General features: G+C 57.1%; 2 protein-coding genes across 3 annotated transcripts in view; one reads left to right on the top strand and one right to left on the bottom strand.

Moving 5' to 3' along the window:
* The window catches only part of SLC9A5 (solute carrier family 9, subfamily A (NHE5, cation proton antiporter 5), member 5), a 19835-nt gene extending 16565 nt beyond the window's left edge, over positions 1 to 3270 (bottom strand). The window contains exon 1 of the mRNA XM_012660546.1: positions 3027 to 3270. Within this exon, the coding sequence (XP_012516000.1) occupies positions 3027 to 3213 (187 nt within the window). The 5' untranslated portion in view covers positions 3214 to 3270. The remainder of the gene's footprint in view (positions 1 to 3026) is intronic.
* A 1405-nt stretch (positions 3271 to 4675) lies between these two features.
* FHOD1 (formin homology 2 domain containing 1) lies at positions 4676 to 19803 on the top strand. 2 transcript variants are annotated; one of them, XR_001138141.1, is made up of 22 exons: positions 4676 to 5003; positions 11685 to 11791; positions 12171 to 12235; positions 12554 to 12621; positions 12694 to 12799; positions 12874 to 12968; positions 13236 to 13347; positions 13438 to 13532; positions 13630 to 13773; positions 13899 to 14047; positions 14260 to 14418; positions 15889 to 16004; positions 16092 to 16696; positions 16995 to 17150; positions 17375 to 17557; positions 17645 to 17764; positions 17843 to 18004; positions 18417 to 18607; positions 18740 to 18892; positions 18978 to 19140; positions 19216 to 19416; positions 19490 to 19798. XR_001138141.1 is itself a non-coding variant. In XM_012660545.1 (22 exons), the coding sequence occupies exons 1-22, from the start codon at positions 4803 to 4805 to the stop codon at positions 19570 to 19572; spliced, it is 3474 nt and encodes a 1157-aa protein (XP_012515999.1). In that variant the 5' UTR covers positions 4676 to 4802; the 3' UTR covers positions 19573 to 19803. The 2 variants fall into 2 exon arrangements, 1 of the variants encoding a protein (XP_012515999.1); XM_012660545.1 differs by having other exon boundaries at positions 18700 to 18892; positions 19490 to 19803.
* Positions 19804 to 19858: the final 55 nt, after the last annotated feature.

Below are 19858 nucleotides of genomic sequence, written 5' to 3'. Positions count from 1 at the left end.
ATTTAAGGAGAGTTGGAGGACAGGCCAGTAGTTGGTAAAGATGGATGACACCATCTCCTGCAGCACTCCCTGGGACCAGCCCCGGCTCCACCTCCCCGCCCCCCCATAAAACAAGGATACCCAAGGAGGACTTGGGATGGTGAAGAGAGCACTGGCTATGAGCCAGGCTGCCTATGCCTAAGGCCTGACCTGGCCACTTACCACTTGTGTGATGTTGGCTCTGTCATTGTCACATGACTTCTCTTAGCCATGCCTTCTCATCTGCCTACCTCGCAAGATTGCTGCAAAAATCAACCCAGCCATTTAGAAAAGAAAAAACAACCCAGGAGATGGCTACCAAAGCTCTATGTGACCTGAATGGCTAAGGTGGTACAGGTATTAATAATAAAAACTGTAGCAACAGTAATCACAACTACCAGGAGGAAAACTGGCTGCTAACTGGCTTTTATTAGGGAAAATAACAAAGAAATGTACTTTCTCCCACACCTTTGGTTCCCAGCCAAAGGTATGTGGCACAATTCTCTGAATAGAGTACGAAAAGCACCACAGGTGGGACTTGAACATGTCATATAATACATATAATGACATGCTCGATACATACATATAATGGCACGATTGGCCGGGCGCGGTGGCTCATGCCTGTAATCCTAGCACTCTGGGAGGCTGAGGCGGGTAGATCGCTCAAGGTCAGGAGTTCGAGACCAGCCTGAGCAAGAGCGAGACCCCCGTCTCTACTACAAATAGAAAGAAATTATCTGGACAACTAAAAATATATATATAGAAAAAATTAGCTGGGCCTGGTGGCACATGCCTGTAGTCCCAGCTACTCAGGAGGCTGAGGTGGGAGGATCACTTGAGCCCAGAAGCTTGAGGTTACAGTGAGCTATGATTGTGCCACTGTACTCCAATCTGGGCGACAGAATGAGACCCTGACTCTAAAATAAATGAATAAATAAATAAATAATGAAAAAATAAAAAACTTTGGGTTCAGCAGTCAGGAGATCTCCAAGTCTTCTTCCAGCCTTAGCATGTCTAACTGTGTGATATCAGGCAACTTATCTAATTTATCTTGAAGTAATTAATTGAACTTCAATTTCTTCTCCTGTAATATAAGAAAAATACCCATCGCAAAGGGTGAGGATAAAATGACATAAAGTGTGCAAATGTGCCCAGCAAGATGTCAGTCACATAGTAGTTTCTTTTCCTAGAGACAGAACAGTTTATACTGTCTCTAGGAAAAGAAGGGGTAAGACGAGGTTTCCAGCACTATTGCCTCTCCTGCTTTTGTCCCCCAAAATAAATTCTCATGGCTCTCCCTTGGGCCCTCAGACCAGAAGTGAACACCTCTCTCCCTCCACAATCCCTAGGGTACTGGTGGAGGAGACCTCCATGTTAGCCTGGTGAGACCCTATGCCAAGATGGTGCCCTTTGGAAGCTGGCCCCAGAGGGTCTAGGACTCTAGTCCTAGCACATAGTGGGCTCTACATAAATATTTGTGGAATAAAAGACAGAAAACTTCCTAACAATGAAGTTAGGGGAAAGTATTCCTGAACATTCTGCCTATCTTTTCCCCCCTTGCTAAGGATATTTTTTGGCTGGTCAGGAGGCTCTCTTCTCCTACCTCCATAGGAGGTAACATCCAAACTAGGAAAAGCACTATGATTTATTGGAGGGAACTAGGGTTGTTGCTATAAACCCTAAGTAAGACAGGAACCCTTCTGTAATTCACAGACTTCTCAGCAACCTCAAGTCTTGGCTCCAAATCTGAGGCTCCTCCCATCTTACTCTGATTGCTGCTGGGCCTCTAGGGTAAGCTCAGTCGTAGATCTCTCCATATTTCCCCCTACCTTTGGTCCCCCTCCTATTTCATCTTCATCTCCTCATGCACCAACCCCAGTCCTACAATCCCAGACCCATCACAAAAGCCATTGTCTAGCAGAACCAGGCTCCCTGAAGGCATTTGAGTTCTGCTTTCCATTATTAATACCCAGCTGTCACAGCAGAGTGGAGAGTTCTTCAGCTCCTGCCCAGCCCCCCAGCCCCCAGAGCGTCCCTGGGGGGAGAAGAGGACAAAGTCTAGGCTATGTGATTCCTACATTAAGGCTGTATTGGTGAGACTGGAGTACAGACTGTGCCAACATGGATAGGGAGTGAGTAGCAACGCTCAGCTATAATTAGTCACCCCCACAGCAGAGCCTGCACAACAGGGAGGAGGAGGAGGGTCTCGGTGGAGAATGGACCACTGGCTGCTCAGAAGGGAGGAGGAAGGAACAGAAGCAGGGAAAAGCAGCTCTATTCAGGGAAAAAGGAGTCTGAAGTACAACCTTCAATGCTATGAGGACTGAAGGAGGTCGGATATATGAAAGCATCTCTGGTAGACAACACATAGTCAGCCCCTCTCTCCCCCAACCCTCCAATAAATGGAAGTTTCTTATACCCCGAAATGGGAAGAACATGAACTTGAATGGGGAGGGAGGGGTCCCACACCTAGAAGCAAGAAGGCAGCATCTTTAAGTGAGGAGCAGAGGAGAGCTAGAGGGAAAGTGGTAGTTTAGTATCCCATCCAAGAGAATGGACACTTGGACGTGGTCTCCAGGGAAGGCTGCTTCCCCAGGACGAGGATGCCTGGGTTCTCCGTAGAATACCATCCCCTGAATGTCCCCGCGCGTGTGCTCACTGCTAACAGGGGTTTCTCAGAGGCTGGGGACTGGTGGGGGAGGGACCAGACGAGGAGGGCTTACTGCAAGGGGAAGAGGGGAGCAGAGAGGGCAAAGGAGCCTAAAGATGGAGCTGGGAAGAGCGGGGGCAGCCCTCCAGCGAGGCAAATCCTCAGGGTTCCCACGGGAGGAAACCGGGAGGAGGGAGAGCCACAGAGGCGGCGCAGGAACTGAGTGAGAGCCCGGATTTGTGGAATGGGAACCTAAGTCCCGGCACTATGCAAGAAGCCAACCTGGATCTGGGGACCCGGGTGTTGGGGGCGGGTCCGCTGCTGGCCGCCGGCCTGGCACACGCACACACGCACTCACCGATTTTGGCCAGGCTGGCCACCAGGATCCACAGGGCTACCAGGTAGGGCGCCTCGACCTCGTGCCACTGCCAGCGGAAAAGCGCCAAGCCTGGGGGAGGCTCTCCCGGGGACCCCAGCTTCTGGGGGGGCTCTTCGGCCGCCCCCGCCAGGGGCAGCGCGAGCAGGGGCAGTGCGGCGAGCAGCATCCTGCCGCCTGCCCAGCCGCCCTCCCGGCTCCGCACCGCCGCCAGCCCAGCGTCGCCGTCGCCGCCGCGGTCGCCGCCGCCTACCGGGCGCCCCCGCGTCACAGGCACGTGGGGCTCGCTCCCCCCAATCCCGGCTCCGATACCTACAAGCCAGGTTCGGGCTCCGAGATTCTGTCCCGGACGCCCGTAGTCGGGACCCCTCCTCCTTCCCCCCGCAACGTGTCTCAGCTCCGGAAATTCCCCGGTGCAGCCCTGCCCCAAGTCCCGCAACCTACTCCTTCCCGTCAGGTCCCCCAAAACCGCCCCCACAGGATTCAGAGAGGTGAGCGGCCTTGGCTCTCCTGGGGCAGTCCACCGCGGGAGGCGCCGGGGTCCGCTGCTGGGCGCGGCTCCTTCTCCGCCAGTGCCGCCCGGCGGTTTGCAGCCCGCCCCCGGTGCCAAGGCTGCGGGCCGCGGCACGGCCGGGTGCAGACGCCAGGGGGCAGTGCTCGGCCGCCGTCCGCGCCGCCCTCTCAAGCCTAGGACCCCCTATCGGGCCCATCCCGGGCCAGAGCTGCGCACGCGCATGGCGCTCCCATAAAGCCGTGGTGGACAACGCTGCCCCCGACGTCGCCAGAAACTCCAAGACCCAAACTAAGCCCAGCTCATTCCAGGCGGAAAACGAGGTTGTTCCTCTTCGTCTCCCAAATCGAGGGGCATCCGGCCCTCCCTTTCCCTCACATACAGAGAACGATTCTTACCTTTTCCGTAAAGCTGAAGGGAACCTATGGAAAACTCAGCCTATTGATTCCCTTCAAATTAGGCGGGTTCCACCCAACTTTTTCCCCAAATCTGAATGGCATTCAGCTTATCTCGTCCCAAACAGAGGAGGATAATCTCCACTTTTCATTCAAGCTGAGGGGAACCCATCCCATTTCTTCCCCAAAACTGAGGGGAACATGTTCTACCTGCCTCCTCAAGCTGACTCATGCTATTCTTTTCACAGAAAACTGAAGGGCATCCGTCGCTCTTCTTCCCACAACTAAAGGGAACTGATCCCACCTCTTCCTTCAAACTGGGTGAAAGCTATTCTCACTTTTTGCCCCAACCTGAAAGGGACCCTTTTCACTGCTTTCCCCAAATGAGGGAAACATCCACCCATCAAACCGAAGGAATTAGGGCTATCTTGCCTCTAAACTGAGGGAGACCGGGCCGACCACTAACTGAAGAAACCTTCGGGCCCCCCCCCCAACACTCCCTCAAAGAAAACGCAGCCTCCCCTACCCAAGCTCAAAAGAAAGCCTCCCCGCGGGGGAGGAGGGGCGCGAGCTCGGGTTTTCCCGCCCTCCTAGCCAGTGAACTAACGGGATTCCCACTGGGCCCTCTGAGTGGCTGGCGCAAGCCCCGCCTCCGGCAGTGGTTACCCCCACGCGCGCATTCGGGGACTGATCTTGGCTCCACCCCCTTCCTCGGCCACGCCCCCGTCTAGCTCCGCCCCTCCGCCGCGTCCGGCCCGGCCCGGCCCAAACAGCAGAGCTTCGGTATAGTTGAGTAGAAGCTGCAGCCGGGCCGGGACCTGGAGGCGCGCGGCGCAAGCCGGTGGCAGAGCCATGGCGGGCGAGGAAGACCGCGGGGACGGGGAGCCGGTATCAGTAGTGACCGTGAGAGTGCAGTACCTGGAAGACACCGACCCCTTCGCGTGTGCCAACTTCCCGGAACCGCGTCGGGCCCCCACCTGCAGCCTGGACGGGGCGCTGCCCCTGGGTGCACAGATTCCCGCGCTGCACCGCCTGCTGGGGGCGCCGCTCAAGGTGAGAGGGGCTGGAGAAAGGTTGGGGCGATCGGGGGTTCAGGGTGGCACCATAAAAGCCGGTGGGGGTACCCCTTGGGGAGAGGCTGGAGTGGGTGCTTTGCTCTCCTGCGGAAAAGTCTTGGGCTGGGGTCTCAGGGTCCACGCGGCCTCGCCAGTAGGGGGCCCCTCCCAAGTTGAAGGGAAACTGAAGTGGGGTGATAGGAGCTTGTGGTCTGCGCCACCCTGGCTGCCCCTCGAAGTGAGGCCCACCTGGGGAGGTGCTCGGGGCCACTCGCTGCCCGTCTGCCAGGGTGGCTGCCTTGGGCAGGGTGACCGGAGCTATTCGGGCTGTAGCGGACCCTGGAGGCGGAGCTGAGGAGGGACCAGCTTCCACCTGCTTCAGGTGAGCTGAGGGCGGGACCACGAGGAGGGGCGGGTCCGGGGCGGGCCACTAGAGGTGGCAAAGGCTTCCAGCGGTGTCTGGAAGCTAGATTGGGTCCTGCCGGATACTCTGGCCCCTGCAGGTGGGGGCTCGGCCGGGCAGTGCCGGCTGAGGAGACTTCACGGGGTGAGGGGAGTCCCGGGAAGCGGCCTGGCCCGGGATACGCCGAGCGCAGGAGGCTGCACGAGTGGAAAAGCCCTTTGAGTCACCGCCCCCACCACCCTGTACACCCGCCGCCCGTCGGCCCGCGCCTGGAAGTGAGAGGAAGGGCCCGGCTAATTTTAAACTGCCGGTCTGCCCTAGTTTGCCGCCGCCCGAAGCAGACTTGTGCACAGTGCGGTAAAAGGCCCTTTTCCAGATGGCCGGCCTTACCTTCTCTTTCCTCCCGCTCGCCGCCCTCAGCCCCCCACAAGCAGCCCTTTCCGGCGCGCTGTTTCCGGGCCAGTACTCTGAGAGGCGCACTGCCACGCACCCCCCACCCCCGGGGCTCCCCGCCAGCCAGTAGGCTTCTAGTGGTGGGGATAAGGAGAGAGAGTTGCGGGGGGTGCCCGCCCCTGTTCCCAACCTCAGCTGGGCGCCGAGTTGCGCAAACTTGCCCCCTGGGCCCGGGGTCTCCCCTGGAATGTGCCCCGGGCGCCAGGCCCCCAGCCTGCATTCCTCGCACTGCAGCCAGCCCCGCCTCCGAGCCCTGGCGGGAGGGGTGGTGAGACTATTGGCCTGGGGAGTGGCGCGTGTCCGGGCAGAACCCTGGCTTCAAGGCCATGGCTGGAAGCCTGCAGCACAACTGCTCACCTCCAGAGTTTTGATGCAGCCCCCGCTTGTCCTATCCTATTCAGAGGGGCACACAGAAGTGGGCCTGGAGGAAGCGGATGCAACTGGAGGTCACCTCCCATTCAGGATGGGGGCCGGGAGAAACGAATGTTGAACTGAGGCGGATTCCCGCTTCCAGCTTCCTGGAACTCCTGGTCCTGAAGTAAGGCTGGAGCACTAGAGAGGAGATAGTATTCCTCCCATCCTGCCACTCTAGGACTGGACCTAGGTTTTATACCCCTCTTCACAATTGGGGGCAGGCCTGGGAGATCAGCTGCAGGAAAGAGGCTGAGAACCATCTCCTCTCCCCCTCATTTAAGGACCCATCCCTACCCCACCCCACCCCACCAGGTACTCTGCTCTCTGTTCTCTGCTCTCTAGCTGAGAATGCTACTGAGCTCCGGTGGAGAATGTAACTTTCCCACCCCTAACTCAGTCCTTCCTGGTCTCCTCCTTGTCATGTTCTCCCACCTGGAGTACTGCAGGACTGCCTCCCCTCCCCCACAGGGATATGGGAGCAGGGCACACTAGGTTACCACAGTCCTTGGAGCCAGGACTCCTTGGGGCTGGCAGCTCTGCCAGGAATGGTCAGATGCACTGTGATGTGCTCTTCCCAAATATAAACTGTGACCACAGCCCCAGAATAGAAGGCTGGAGGAAGAGGGGCTGAGAATAGGGTAGGGACATCAGAGAACAGAGGGAGGGGGAGCAGGGCCCCTCCTTGCAGGAAATGTCAACAGCTGGTTCCTCCCCTAGTCCTATAAGTGGGTGCCCCAGAGACACACATGACTCAGGCCTGCCTCGCTAGCCCTCTAGAGGGGAGAGATGGCCCAGAAATCCAGACATCCCTATCCCAAGCTGTAGGGCAGAAGAGGAAGGGGTTCTCTACTCACTGTTTCATCCTATGCACAGCTGTCAAGCAGGGGACAGGACACAGCCAGTGGCCTCTGCCCTCCTTCTCTGGGCACTGGCCCCCATCATCCATACAGACCCTGCCCCCTCCTTGGGGAGGTACAGAGGCCAGCCTACTTTCTTGCTGGGGCTCCACCCACATAACCCTTTGGGTTGGGCTGGGCCTAGCCCCTAGAGTTCCCCTGGGGGCTTCCATTTTAAAGAGCTTTCAGGTCTGAGAAAGCCTTGCTCATTTCCTCCATGTCTAGGAGGAAGCTCCTGGCCACAGCATGTGACTCATCTCCTGGCCCTGCTTGGTTGGGGGGAGCCTGGCAGTGCCATGGGCCAAGCCTAGTGTCCCTAGAGGAACTCAGGAGTATCTTCCTCCCCTCTATGCAAGGGGCTTTCCCAGCCCGGGGACCTGCCCTTGCCCCAGAGGAGAATGTGTCCCTCTCTCCCCCATCTCATCTCCTAATCTAGAGCTACCCAGTTCCACCCTCCCTTCTGGGAAGTGCCTCAGGAGCTTCTCCCTGAGATCCAAAAGCCCTGTCTTGTCTGGGATAGCAGTGACTTCTCCCTAGGCTCCAGGCAGAGGGACCTGGGGTGCTGCTCTAACCCTACTGCACAGACCAGAGGAGCCCCTTCCTCCTGGCAGAGGGATAGCCCTAGAAACCTGGTTATTACTAGCAACCTTGTTTCCCCAGCTGGGGCTAAAAATCAGAGTAGGGCAGGGGTGACACTGTCCTAGAATGTTTCCCCAACACTCTCTAGCCTCTGTTTGCACCTTAGGAGCTCCTGTGGCAAGGGGGCTTAAGGGTGAACCTGACCTGTTGGGATAGGAGCCAACTGAAGGGGTCCCCAAGGATTCTTAAAGGGACAATGGGGTTCTCTGATGATGAACTAAGCTCATTAGCTCCTCCCTATGGGAGTCTCTTTGGGAGACTGTAGAAGATTGGAAATTGGACATAAATTGCAGCCTCCTCCCAGCCTTCCCTGGGGCCAGCTTCTCTGCTAGTCATTCTGGGTTAGAATGGCTGAGCTGCAGCTTGGTGAGGGACCCTAGGACCTACGTCCTGGCAGAGGTAGGCATTATTACCTTAGCATGTACGGGAAGTGGGGTTGGGGGTTGTGTTCTTTCTCATTCCCTTGCTGGAACTGGGAGGACCAGTTTGGGGTATTTGCTGAGTCCAGAAAGCTGAGAGTTGGTTTCCAGCTCCTGGCAGTACTGTAGGCCCCAGGCCTCACTCCACCTCCCCTCCAGGGTTCCCTGGAGCACTTCCAAGGCCCATCCACCTAAGATCTGGGTCAGTTAGCTCTGGTTCTGTTCTTGGCTTTATAGCCTGGGGCAATTCACTGAATTTCTGATTCTTGGTTTCCTCACCTGTAAAGGGATTATCAAATGAAATAGGCAGTTCTGAGCCTGGCCGAGAGCAGGCATAACAAATGTGGATTTCCCTCCCCAAGGCCTATCCATGTCATCTCATCCTGGAAGTTGCAGTCTAGTTGGAGACCCATGATAACAGGCAAGGAGGGTCTTCAGAACAAAGGGTCCTGTGTTTATAGGAAAGGAGACAAAAGAGGCAGTTAAACAATTTTATAAAACAAAAATCCTTCAGCATGTAATTCTGTGTATTTTCCATCTTCCTTGTATCCTGCCCCTGACATGTTCATTCTCACCTGATTACACTGCTATAAAAAATATTGGGGAGTAGACACCATGACCCCCTAAGCTTGACCCTACATATAAAACCGTAAGTAACCGGTTGGTTTGGGGCTGCCAGAAAAGCCTGACCCTGAAGAGTCGAGAGAAAAGTGGGCCAGAGGCTGAAGCGAAGGATGCCAAAGTGAGGGACAGCCTGGGAAGAGTGGGGGGAGACAGACCAGAGAAGTGAGGAAGACAAGAGCTGGGAAGCAGTTGAGGACATGGGCCCATACTATGTGCTGGCCCTAGGCACTGTCAGCAGGGTGCCAGGGTTTGAGCTTACTCAGGCCTGGCCCAGGCCCAGGGTGTGAGAAACAAGGCCCAGAGGTTTGGCTCTGAGAATGGCGACCCCAGGAAGGATCCAGGAGTGTGAGGGACAAGCACCATCCTGCCGGCAGGAAGTCTCCCTCCCTACCCCGTGCTGCTTTCATGACCCTAGCCTACCCGCCTCCGCCCTGACCTCTACCCAGGACAGACAGCTGGGGGTGGGGGGACACTGTCCTGAAGGCATTGAATTGACTGTTACCCCTGGACCTCCTACCCAGAAACGGGTCCCTGACAGGATTGGACAGGTGAAGTGGTTAGAGGGGCCACTGCCACCACCATGGAGGGAGAGGGTTAAACTTGCTCAGCTGAGGAGGCTAGGAAAGTGGACCATTTTGCCTTCAGACCCTGCCCAAATGGACGTAGGCACCTGGGTATCCTAAAAGGAGAGGGCTGTTCTCCGCCTGCTTGGGACTGAGCATGCAAGTGGTCACGCTGGAAGGGAGGACAGTCTGGGGGGCCTGGCCCTTCTGTGGCTGTGCTGCTTTGGCCTGTGTCAGCCGGTGAGCACAGACCTGGCCACGTCCCTAGGTGTGTAAGCAGTTACCAGGTGCAATACAAGCACCCCTCCTGTGTTTACCTTTACAGCATTCCGCCACTTCCCTTTCTTAGCACCCATGGAAGTTGTGATTCGATATTTATTTGTGAGCTTTTTCTGAGCCAAGCCTGTCTGTCTCTCCCACTGGGCTGGAAGGAAGAGACGGCACAGACAGCGTCTGGTTTCTGCTATGTCCTCTGCACCTAAAACCAGCCTGGTTTGTGAATGTTCGGATGAATGAGCTGTTCTTTATGTGTGTGATATGGGGGGATCCCTGAGGAGGGTTGTGTCTCTGGAGGACGTTTGCTCCTCTAGCGTCCCAGAATCCTTCAGTCTAAAGTGGAGGGAGATGTGGCTGTGCCTGGATGGGGGTGGGGTGGATAGGCTGCTGAGTCACTGTGTGGGAAGAGGGACCAGGAGGAACGTGGGGCTGCCCCCAGTTGAGCTGACCCTGGATGAGATACCCCAGCCCTAAGGCCTTGCCGCCCCCTCTCAGGCCTGTTCCAGTAGGCCCTGGAGAAGATGACTGTGCTCCCAGGGAGGGGTGAGGGGCCAGGCTCGCTAAGGCACCCAAGAGAGGGCAGGCAGCCAGGCAGGAAGTGGGACAGAACAGGCTGGAGTGTTTGTCCTATGTCCCATGTCCCAGGCAGCGGGGGGGCCACCAAAGGGCCCACAGGCTGAACTGCCAGGAAGGAACCAGGTCAGGCTCTGAGGCATGAGCAGGGGTGCTAAACAGAGGCAAGGGCAGGAGCTAGACTTTCCATCCCCCAGGGAACCCAGGGCAGCTGGAAGCCCCTGGGCTGGGTCCAGAGCAGGGCAGGGCTGACCAAAGAGCAGGACAAATGTTGGGGTTGACTTGCCCAGTAAGATGTAGACTGGAAGACCCCTGGCCTCTCCAGAGGTGGCCTCTCTCTTGGCCCAGGTATTACCTCAAGGGCCAAAGCCACTCAAGTTGAGGGGACTTTGCTGAGCTCACATGCCCGCACTGTGCTATGGGGGAGGTGTCCCGAAGAGTCAGAGTGCTGCCATCAGACTCATTGGAGTCACCTCACTCAGGCCCTCTCTAGAGGTACTTCTTAAGGGGCCAAGTGCCATGCTTGGTACGGGAGTGTGGGGAGGACAGACTGGCTCAGGCAGGAGGGAAACATGGGGAGTGGACACATGGATGGAACACATACCTTCCTGTTACAAATGCAGGTTTTGGGGCCCTACTGTAGATGACTGGGACCCTAAAATCTGAGTTTTTGTTTTTTTGAGACAGAATGTCTCTCTGTTGCCCTGGGTAGAGTGCAGTGGCATCATCCTAGCTCACTGCAACCTCAAACTCCTGGGCTCAAGCGATCCTCCTGCCTCAGCCTCCTGAGTAGCTGAGACTACAGGCATGCACCACCACGCCCAGCTAATTTTTCTATTTTTAGTATAGCCAGAGTCTCTGGGTCTCGCTCTTGCTCAGGCTGGTCTCAAACTCCTGAGCTCAAGTGATCCTCCCACCTTGGCCTACCAGAGTGCTAGGATTACAGGTGTGAGCCACCATGCCTGGCCTAAAATATGGCTTTTAATAGGCCCCTTGGGGACCTCTGAGCTCCAACTAGGACCATTATAATTATAGCTCCCTTGGGGTAAGGGCAAAGACCTCCAGAGGCCTGGAGGGACTGGGGAGTCTTCAGAACAGTACCCATTCTTCACTGTCTTAGGAGTATTTCCTTTCTGGGTTTTAACGCTCTGTGGCTGCAGCTTATTAGCCCACGGGGGTATGAGCTTCCTCGAAGGCAGGAACTTCCTCCCACCTTCTCTCCATTCCCCTTGCTCATTTGTGTTCCTTAGCTCAACAATTGTTTAGTGAGCACTTACTGGGTGCCAGGTGCTGTGCTATAGCAGGGAACAAGGCAGATAGGGCACCTGGAGCCAGAGAACACAGTGGGGAAGGAGACTGGTTAGTGTCTAGGATATTCTAATGTGTGGAAGGTCTCAGAGCTGTTCCCTTTGCCCCCAGCTGGAGGACTGTGCCCTGCAAGTGTCTCCCTCTGGATACTACCTGGACCCTGAGCTGTCCCTGGAAGAGCAGCGGGAGATGCTGGAAGGCTTCTATGAAGAGATAAGGTCAGAGCTGATGGGGCCAAGGAGGCAAGGCTGGCTCCAACACTTGCCCCCCCACAGGGGCTGGCTTAGGTGTCAGCAGCTGAGACACTTGATATCTAGCCTGGGCCATGGGTCACCTTCTGGCCCAGCGAACTGTTCCAGGGGAATCTCAAAGCCTGGCCAGTGTTACCTGCTGTCCAGGATGGGAGCGAAGGGCTTTTCCACATACCTGAGATACCTGTGTTTGCACCAACCCTCCTGTCTGGCCAACCCTTGGACCCTTAGAGGAACAGCTGGGGAGGAAGGAGCTAGGCCAAGGTTGGCATGTGGAGGTCTTTGGCCTTGGCTTTGGAGGAGGGATGCTGAGGAATGAGCTGCTGATTAGGCTCCTTGATTCTAGCAAAGGGCGGAAGCCCACGCTGATCCTGCGGACCCAGCTCTCTGTGAGGGTCAACGCCATCTTGGGTGAGTGTGTGAGGGCATCAGTGTCCAGCAGCCCCCTTCTCCCTACCCGCTAGCCCAGTTGGCACAGTTTCTTTCAGGCCTGTGCCAGACAGTGGGCAGAGCAGATCAGAGACTGGATGTACCCCTTCCCCTCCCTGTCCCGACCTCTCCTTCCAGGGCCAGGGCTGATGCCACAGCTAGACCACAATAGGGGGTGCCCAAAGTCAGGGATTGAGAATGCTAGAATATTCTTTGGTGGAGGACTGTTGCTCTGTCCTATGGAGGAAGACAGTGTGTCTGTGTCTCCTTGAGAGTTTCGTACCTATCTACCACTTGCAGAAAAGTTGTATGGCTCCAGTGGCCCTGAGCTCCGCCGCTCCCTTTTCTCATTGAAGCAGATCTTCCAGGTGAGACCCAGAGGTGGGCTGGGGGTGGGTATCCAGCCCACACCTCCCTAAACTCCCCCATGGTATCCCCAGGAGGACAAGGACCTGGTGCCTGAATTTGTACACTCAGAGGGGCTGAGTTGCCTGATCCGTGTGGGTGCTGCTGCTGACCACAACTACCAGAGCTACATCCTTCGAGGTCAGCCCCAGCCTTCCCCCATGACCTCTGCCCCAGTGATCCTCACTGACTTTTTCTCATCCCTGTCTTCCCAGCACTGGGCCAGCTGATGCTTTTTGTGGATGGGATGCTGGGGGTGGTGGCCCACAGTGAGACAGTGCAGTGGCTGTACACACTGTGTGCCAGCCTGGTAAGTGGCCTTCCACCCAGCCATGCATGCTTTTCCCATTGCTTTTCTCTGGGCCTCAGTCTCCTCTTCTGCAAAGTGGGCTGGAATGGAGTGAGTCTGAGGCCCCTCTAAGTCTGGAAGGCACTTGAGTACCTCAGCCTGGAGCCAGGGTCTTTCTGCCTAGACCCTATTCTCTGGGTCCAGCCCCAAGAGCCCTTCTCCTCCCCAGCAGGAGCTGGCACAGGTCTGGCTCAAGCCCCTCTCATATGTGGTAACCTCTCCCTCCAGTCCCGCTTGGTTGTGAAGACGGCCCTGAAGCTGCTGCTGGTGTTTGTGGAATACTCTGAGAGCAATGCACCGCTGTTCATCCGTGCAGTCAACTCTGTGGCCAGCACCAGTGGTCAGAGACTGTCCCTCCCTCCCTCCCCAACCCATCTAATCTCTCTCTCCTACCTGTCCCCCCATGACTGCTCCACTTTCTGTGTGACAGGTGCTCTTCCCTGGGCCAATCTGGTGTCCATCCTGGAGGAGAAGAATGGTGCCGACCCAGAGTTGTTGGTGTATGCTGTCACCCTCATAAACAAGGTGTGGGAGAGGACCAGGTGCCAACTCTGGGCCCCTTGGACTCCTGACCTCTGGTCTCCATCAGCCTCAGACTTGCTTCCCTATCCCCACCCTCCAGACACTGGCGGCACTCCCGGACCAGGACTCCTTCTATGACGTGACCGATGCGCTGGAGCAGCAGGGCATGGAAGCACTGGTCCAGCGCCACTTGGGCACCGCAGGCACTGATGTAGACCTGCGCACGCAGCTTGTGCTCTATGAGGTGAGCCTGTCACCAGGCTCTGAGTGGGATTGGGGTGAGGGGAGAGAGAGGTGCAGTTCCCCACCACCCCACCCCACCTATGTGGGCCTCGACTACTTGTTCACGTCTCGGCCCACCTCTTTTAGAATGCCCTGAAGTTGGAGGATGGAGACATCGAGGAGACTGCAGCCATGGGTGGGCGGCGGGAGCGACGAAAGCCTTCTTCAGAGGAGGGCAAAAGGAGCCGCAGATCTCTGGAAGGCGGGGGCTGTCCAGTGCGCACCCTGGAACCTGGGTAAGAGCCTCGGTGGATGGGGTGGGGTGGATCTGCCAGGCCTGACCCTGTGTGCAGATAGGCCCTGCCGGCCCCGCCCCGCCGACGGGTCCCACCTCCTCCATTGGCCCTGCCCTGTTGACAGATCCCGCCTCCAGCCCCACCCCACTGATGGGCCCCACCTCCTCCATTGGTCCTGCCCCCACACCCCCACTGACAGGCCCCGCCTCCAGCCCCACAGGCCCCACCTCCTCCACCGGCCCTGCCCTGCTGACAGGCCCCACCTCCAGCCCTGTGTGCTCTCCCTCTGGCCTCAGCACTTCGGTGAACCTCTTTCCTACCATCTCTGTGGCATCCTCAGCTGACAACTCCTGTGAGAGGAGCATCTACAAGTAAGTAGGGAGATAGAGGCCACTTGGGAGTCCTTTCTCCAACTGTCCCTCCACTTTGCGCCCCTCCACGGGCCCTTAGCCTCCTCTGCCCAAACGCGTGCTTTCTCTCTCTCTCTTTCCAGACTTCACCAAACTGCTCCCGTTTGGTAAGTGACCGCTGGGACATGGGGTCGGCTCTTACTGGACCTCCTCCTCCTGCGGCTTCTCTTTTATCTCCTTCAGACACTCCGCTCGTCTTTGCCTCTTGTCATCTGTCTACCCCCTTTCTGTCTTTCTGTTTCTGTCACTCTCTTGTTCTGCTCTTTGTCTTTTTTTTTCAGCTGATGAAATGACCACAGAAGTCTTTGTCTCCTACTGCACCCTGTCCTACTTCCTGTCAGTCTCTCCCCTCCATTTCCCTTGTGTCATGTCTCCCCCACCCCCTCCTCTTCCCACCGTGGCTGGGAAGGAACCCCTAATGTCACTGCCCAGCTCTGTGTGGGTGTGAGCAAGTGGGCCTGGGGTGGAGCTGGCACCACAGTTACCATCTCTTCCTCTCATCCCCCTACCCAGGGCCCCTGAGAGCCCACCTGTCCCCCAGTCCCCTACTGGGCAGGCCAGGCTGGAGTAAGTACAGAGGCCAGCCTGCAGGCCTGCCATGTGCTTAGGGCTTCAGCATTGCTTCCCCGGCAGGGGTTCGACATGCCCAGTGCAGCCAGAGCTAGGGGATTCTCAGGCCCATCCTCTCAAAAGAAGCCTCATAAGAAGACTTATGTCTTCTTGGTAACCCCAGGACTAAGCCCTGGGAAGTGCTTCACCAGGGTCATAGTGGTCCCTTGTTCGATAGTGACATATTAACAGACCAGAGATGGGGATGTAGATGCCCAACCTGGGGCCCATTCTTCCATGTCCTCAGCTCAGGAATGGGGCAGGGAGGATCTAGGGTGCCGTGTGGTGTGGGGTGGAGGACGACCTAAGGCTGAGGGAAGGGCAGGGACTGACAGCCGACAGAGGCTGGAGGGGCCAGAAAAGAAACACTGGATCACATTCATTATTTCAACATAAACTGAGGGCCAGGCCCTTTTCTAGGCATAGGCTGTAGCTCTCAGAAGCTGCCAGACATGCTAAGGGAGGGAGAGCTGATGTGCTCATTGGGATAGCTGTCCCTTTCCCCTGGTCTAAAGGTCCTTATCTAGAATCAGGACAGTGGACATGAACAGCAACAAGGTTGCAAGTTGGATGTTAAGTAGAGCTTCTCCCTGTATTTTCATCTGAGAATGCTGGGTTGGTAGTAACCCTCTCCAGATGTGGAGGACTGAACAGGGGCTGGCCTTGGGGGGCAGGTTCTGGGTCTGCTCAGCGCATGGACTGTTTGTTCCCTGTGTGTCTGTGTGAGCCTGCAGTTTGGGGCAGTGTCCAGGGGCTCAGCAAGGCATGTACACCTGGGCTGGGTTATGTTAGACACCATCACTGACAAGTACCTGCCCTCAGAGCCCGGTTCCTGGAGAATGTGGCAGCAGCAGAAACAGAGAAGCAGGCTGCACTGGCCCAGGGCCGGGCAGAGACACTGGCTGAGGCCATGCCTGATGAGGCTGATGGACACCCAGGTGAGTAGGTGGGTGGGCAGAATCCACCCCTGCTGCTCTGTTGCCCCACCAAGGGCATGACACTGATAGCTTCTTCCCTTTTTCTAGACATCCGGGAAATGTGGGACTCCCCAGAGACAGCCCCTGCACCCAGAATACCTCAGAGCCCTGTCCCCCGAGTCCTGCTCCGGGCCCAGCGAAGCCTTGAGCCAGAGCCCAAGGAGCCACTGACACCACTAAGCCCCAAGGCTGAGCCCATTCGGGAGATCCCTTCCCGTGTACCCAGGCTCTGCATTGGGGACCTGGACTTCTCAGATCTGGGGGAAGATGAAGACCAGGATGTGCTGAACATGGAGTCTGTGGAAGCCGTGGAAGGGGTCCCACCCCCACCACACACACTGCCCCTGCTCTCTGGAGGCCCCCCACCTCCACCTCCCCCACCTCCCCCACCCATCAAGGGCCCCTTCCCACCACCTCCACCCCTGGCTGCCCCTCTTCCCCCCTCAGCAACTGATGGCCCAGCCCTCCCCACCAAGAGAAAAACAGTAAAACTCTTCTGGCGTGAACTAAAGCTGGCTGGGGGCTGTGGAGGCTCTGGAAGCCGCTTTGGGCCATGCCCCACCCTGTGGGCCTCACTGGAGCCTGTCTCAGTGGACACAGCCCGGCTGGAACACCTGTTTGAGTCCCGTGCCAAGGATGTGCTGCCCTCCAAGGTAAATGCACTGATCTTCCAGGTAGCCCCAGTGGAGGTGGAGGGAATCATAGCTCAAGGGTCTGAGCTGTTGGAGCTTGTCATTCATTTCCCACCTGGGGAAACTGAGGCAAAGAAAGGCGTAGGGACTTGTCTGAGGTCTCCTAACAAGGAATCAGCAGGGCCTTAACTAGAATCTAATTTCATCCCAATGCCTTTCACATCCCAGATTCGTGGGACCATTGGCCATTTAGAGGACCTTGGGTGCCCTCGTAGATTGTTGCCCAGTTAGTCACGCTGCTCTTCCCCCAACCTTGCAGAAAGCTGGCGAGGGCCGCCGGACAATGACCACAGTGCTGGACCCCAAACGCAGCAATGCCATAAACATTGGCTTGACAACATTACCCCCTGTGCATGTCATTAAGGCTGCCCTGCTCAACTTTGATGAGTTTGCTGTCAGCAAGGATGGCATTGAGGTAGGGATACCCATCTATGCATGTAGGAGGGAAGGGGGAGGTCTGGCCCTTTACTTTGGTCAGTAGTGTTTCCTGTGTTTGGCATGGGCTTGGCATTTCTGCAGGGCAATCCCTAGACCCTGGGCTCCTCTAGTTGATGTGGGGCGGGGGGGTGGTCAAGACCAATGCCTGAGGCCTCAGGCCTGCACTGAGGGTCCCACGTTGGGTGGTGGCTGCATCCTCAGAAGCTACTGACCATGATGCCCACGGAGGAGGAGCGGCAGAAGATCGAGGAAGCCCAGCTGGCCAACCCTGACATACCCCTGGGCCCAGCCGAGAACTTCCTGATGACTCTTGCCTCCATTGGGGGCCTGGCCGCCCGCCTACAACTCTGGGCCTTCAAGCTGGACTATGACAGCATGGAGAGGGTACCTGGGTCATGGAGTGGGACAGGCAGTGGGGACTGGTGAGCATGATGACCATGTAGTCTGAGAGTCCCTTGTCCCCCACACCAGGAAATTGCTGAGCCACTGTTTGACCTGAAAGTGGGCATGGAACAGCTGGTACAGAATGCCACCTTCCGCTGTATCCTGGCTACCCTGCTAGCTGTGGGCAACTTCCTCAATGGCTCCCAGGTGAGTGAGAGCTCATTAGGACTGGGAGTCAGGGCTCTGGAGCCAGCTCCAGGTGAGGCTCAGACGAGGTCCTTTCAGAGCAGTGGCTTTGAGCTGAGCTACCTGGAGAAGGTGTCAGAGGTGAAGGACACGGTGCGTCGGCAGTCGCTGTTGCACCATCTCTGCTCGCTGGTGCTCCAGACCCAGCCTGATTCTTCCGACCTCTACTCAGAAATCCCTGCCCTGACCCGCTGTGCCAAGGTAAGCAGCCACCAGAGATTCAACTGAGACTGGTCAGGGTACAAGGGAGCGCTGCTTCCTGGGCCTTGCTGCTCCCACTTCTCCTGATTTGGGTGGCTCCACCAGCTCAGGCTACAGGTGTGTGAGCAATGTCCTCTGCCAGAAACACTCTTTCCTCTATTGGCCTGGCCACACCTACCCAGTCTTTGGGTTTCAGTTTAGCTGCCACTTCCTCCAAGAAACCTTCTCTGTCCCCCATGGGATCAAATGGACTTGTCTGTCTCTTGCATTAAACTGTGAGCTTTTGGAGAGCAGGAGCTAGGTCTCAGCTGTATGTCCCTAGGACCCAGGCTGGCCAGCCGGGCACAGAGGCAGCCTCAGTCAGTATCTTATCTATGGTGGGGACAACATGTGCACACCCTTGCTTTTCCAGGTGGACTTCGAGCAGCTGACTGAGAACCTGGGGCAGCTGGAGCGCCGGAGCCGGGCAGCTGAGGAGAGTCTTCGGGGCCTGGCCAAGCATGAGCTGGCCCCAGCCCTGCGTGCCCGCCTCACCCACTTCCTGGCCCAGTGTGCCCGCCGTGTTGCCATGCTGAGGGTAGTGCACCGCCGTGTCTGCAACAGGTAGGGGCATGGGCCGGAGAGGCAGGACTACCACCACCCTCCCTCAAACACCAAGCAGAACTCACCATCCCTTCCCACTCCGGCCTGCCTAGGTTCCATGCCTTCCTGCTCTACCTGGGCTACACCCCACAGGCAGCCCGTGAGGTGCGCATCATGCAGTTCTGCCACACGCTGCGGGAGTTTGCACTTGAGTATCGGACTTGCCGGGAACGGGTGCTGCAGCAGCAGCAGAAGCGGGCGACGTACCGTGAACGCAACAAGACCCGGGGACGCATGATCACCGAGGTAAATGCCCTTCCAAGTCTTGGTCTTGACTGCCACCCCTGTGGTTTCCTATGCTACTCCCAGCTCACCCTTCTTCTCTCTCCAGACAGAGAAGTTCTCGGGTGTGGCTGGGGAGGCCCCCAGCAACCCCTCCATCCCAGTGGCTGTGGGCAGTGGGCCAGGCCGGGGTGATGCTGACAGTCATGCCAGTATGAAGAGTCTGCTAACCAGCAAGCCTGAGGACACCACACACAGCCGCCGCAGCAGAGGTAAGACCCGCAGCCGCTGTGGGCAATGGGTTCTAGGGCCACCTTGGCCTGACCTCCCCACGTGGCCCCCTTCAGGCATGGCCCAGAGCAGCTCCCCAGTGATGCCCACAGCAGTGGGGCCCTCCACTGCATCCTCAGAAGAACCTCAAGGCTCCAGTTTACCCAGTGACACATCAGATGAGATCATGGACCTGCTGGTGCAGTCAGTGACCAAGAGCAGTCCTCGTGCCTTAGCTGCTCGGGAACGCAAGCGTTCACGTGGCAACCGCAAGTCTTGTGAGTAACCTCCACAAGCCTATTGCCCACCTTAACTCCATCAACCCCCTCTAACCCTGCTCTGTCCCTGCAGTGAGACGGACATTGAAGAGCGGGCTCGGAGATGACCTGGTGCAGGCACTGGGACTCAGCAAGGGTCCTGGCCTGGAAGTGTGAAGGTGGTGATCCCCGGAAACCTATTGGGACCCCAACCTGCAGTGCAAAAGATTATGCAGCAAGGAGGGCCCAAAGCAGAATTCTGGCCCCAAAACTCTGTGTCCAGGGGCTAGACCTTGAGCAGTATTACGTGTGTGTGTGTGTGTGTGTGTGTGTGTGTGTGTGTGCATGCGCATATGTGTGAGCTCCCTGAACTCATGGAGCAAAATAAAGTTTTCCTAGCTAATCCAACAGGCTTTTTCTTCTTTCAAGGTCCCCAGCAGGCTGGGTTTATAGCAAGAGGGAA

The sequence above is a fragment of the Propithecus coquereli genome, unplaced genomic scaffold (assembly GCF_000956105.1).
Source record: "Propithecus coquereli isolate 6110/MARCELLA unplaced genomic scaffold, Pcoq_1.0 Scaffold67, whole genome shotgun sequence".
In the NCBI taxonomy this organism is placed as follows: Eukaryota; Metazoa; Chordata; class Mammalia; order Primates; family Indriidae; genus Propithecus; species Propithecus coquereli.
The sequence above is the reverse complement of the archived record's forward strand: the minus strand, read 5'-3'. Positions and strand labels throughout refer to the sequence as shown.

Excerpts from the sequence above, each read along its gene's own strand:
- FHOD1 (XM_012660545.1), top strand. The coding sequence starts at position 4,803 with ATGGCGGGCGAGGAAGACCGCGGGGACGGGGAGCCGGTATCAGTAGTG. Across the intron at positions 12,236-12,553 it reads GAGGGTCAACGCCATCTTGG|AAAAGTTGTATGGCTCCAGT; the intron begins GTGAGTGTGTGA and ends TACCACTTGCAG. Across the intron at positions 14,419-15,888 it reads TGTGAGAGGAGCATCTACAA|AGCCCGGTTCCTGGAGAATG; the intron begins GTAAGTAGGGAG and ends ACCTGCCCTCAG.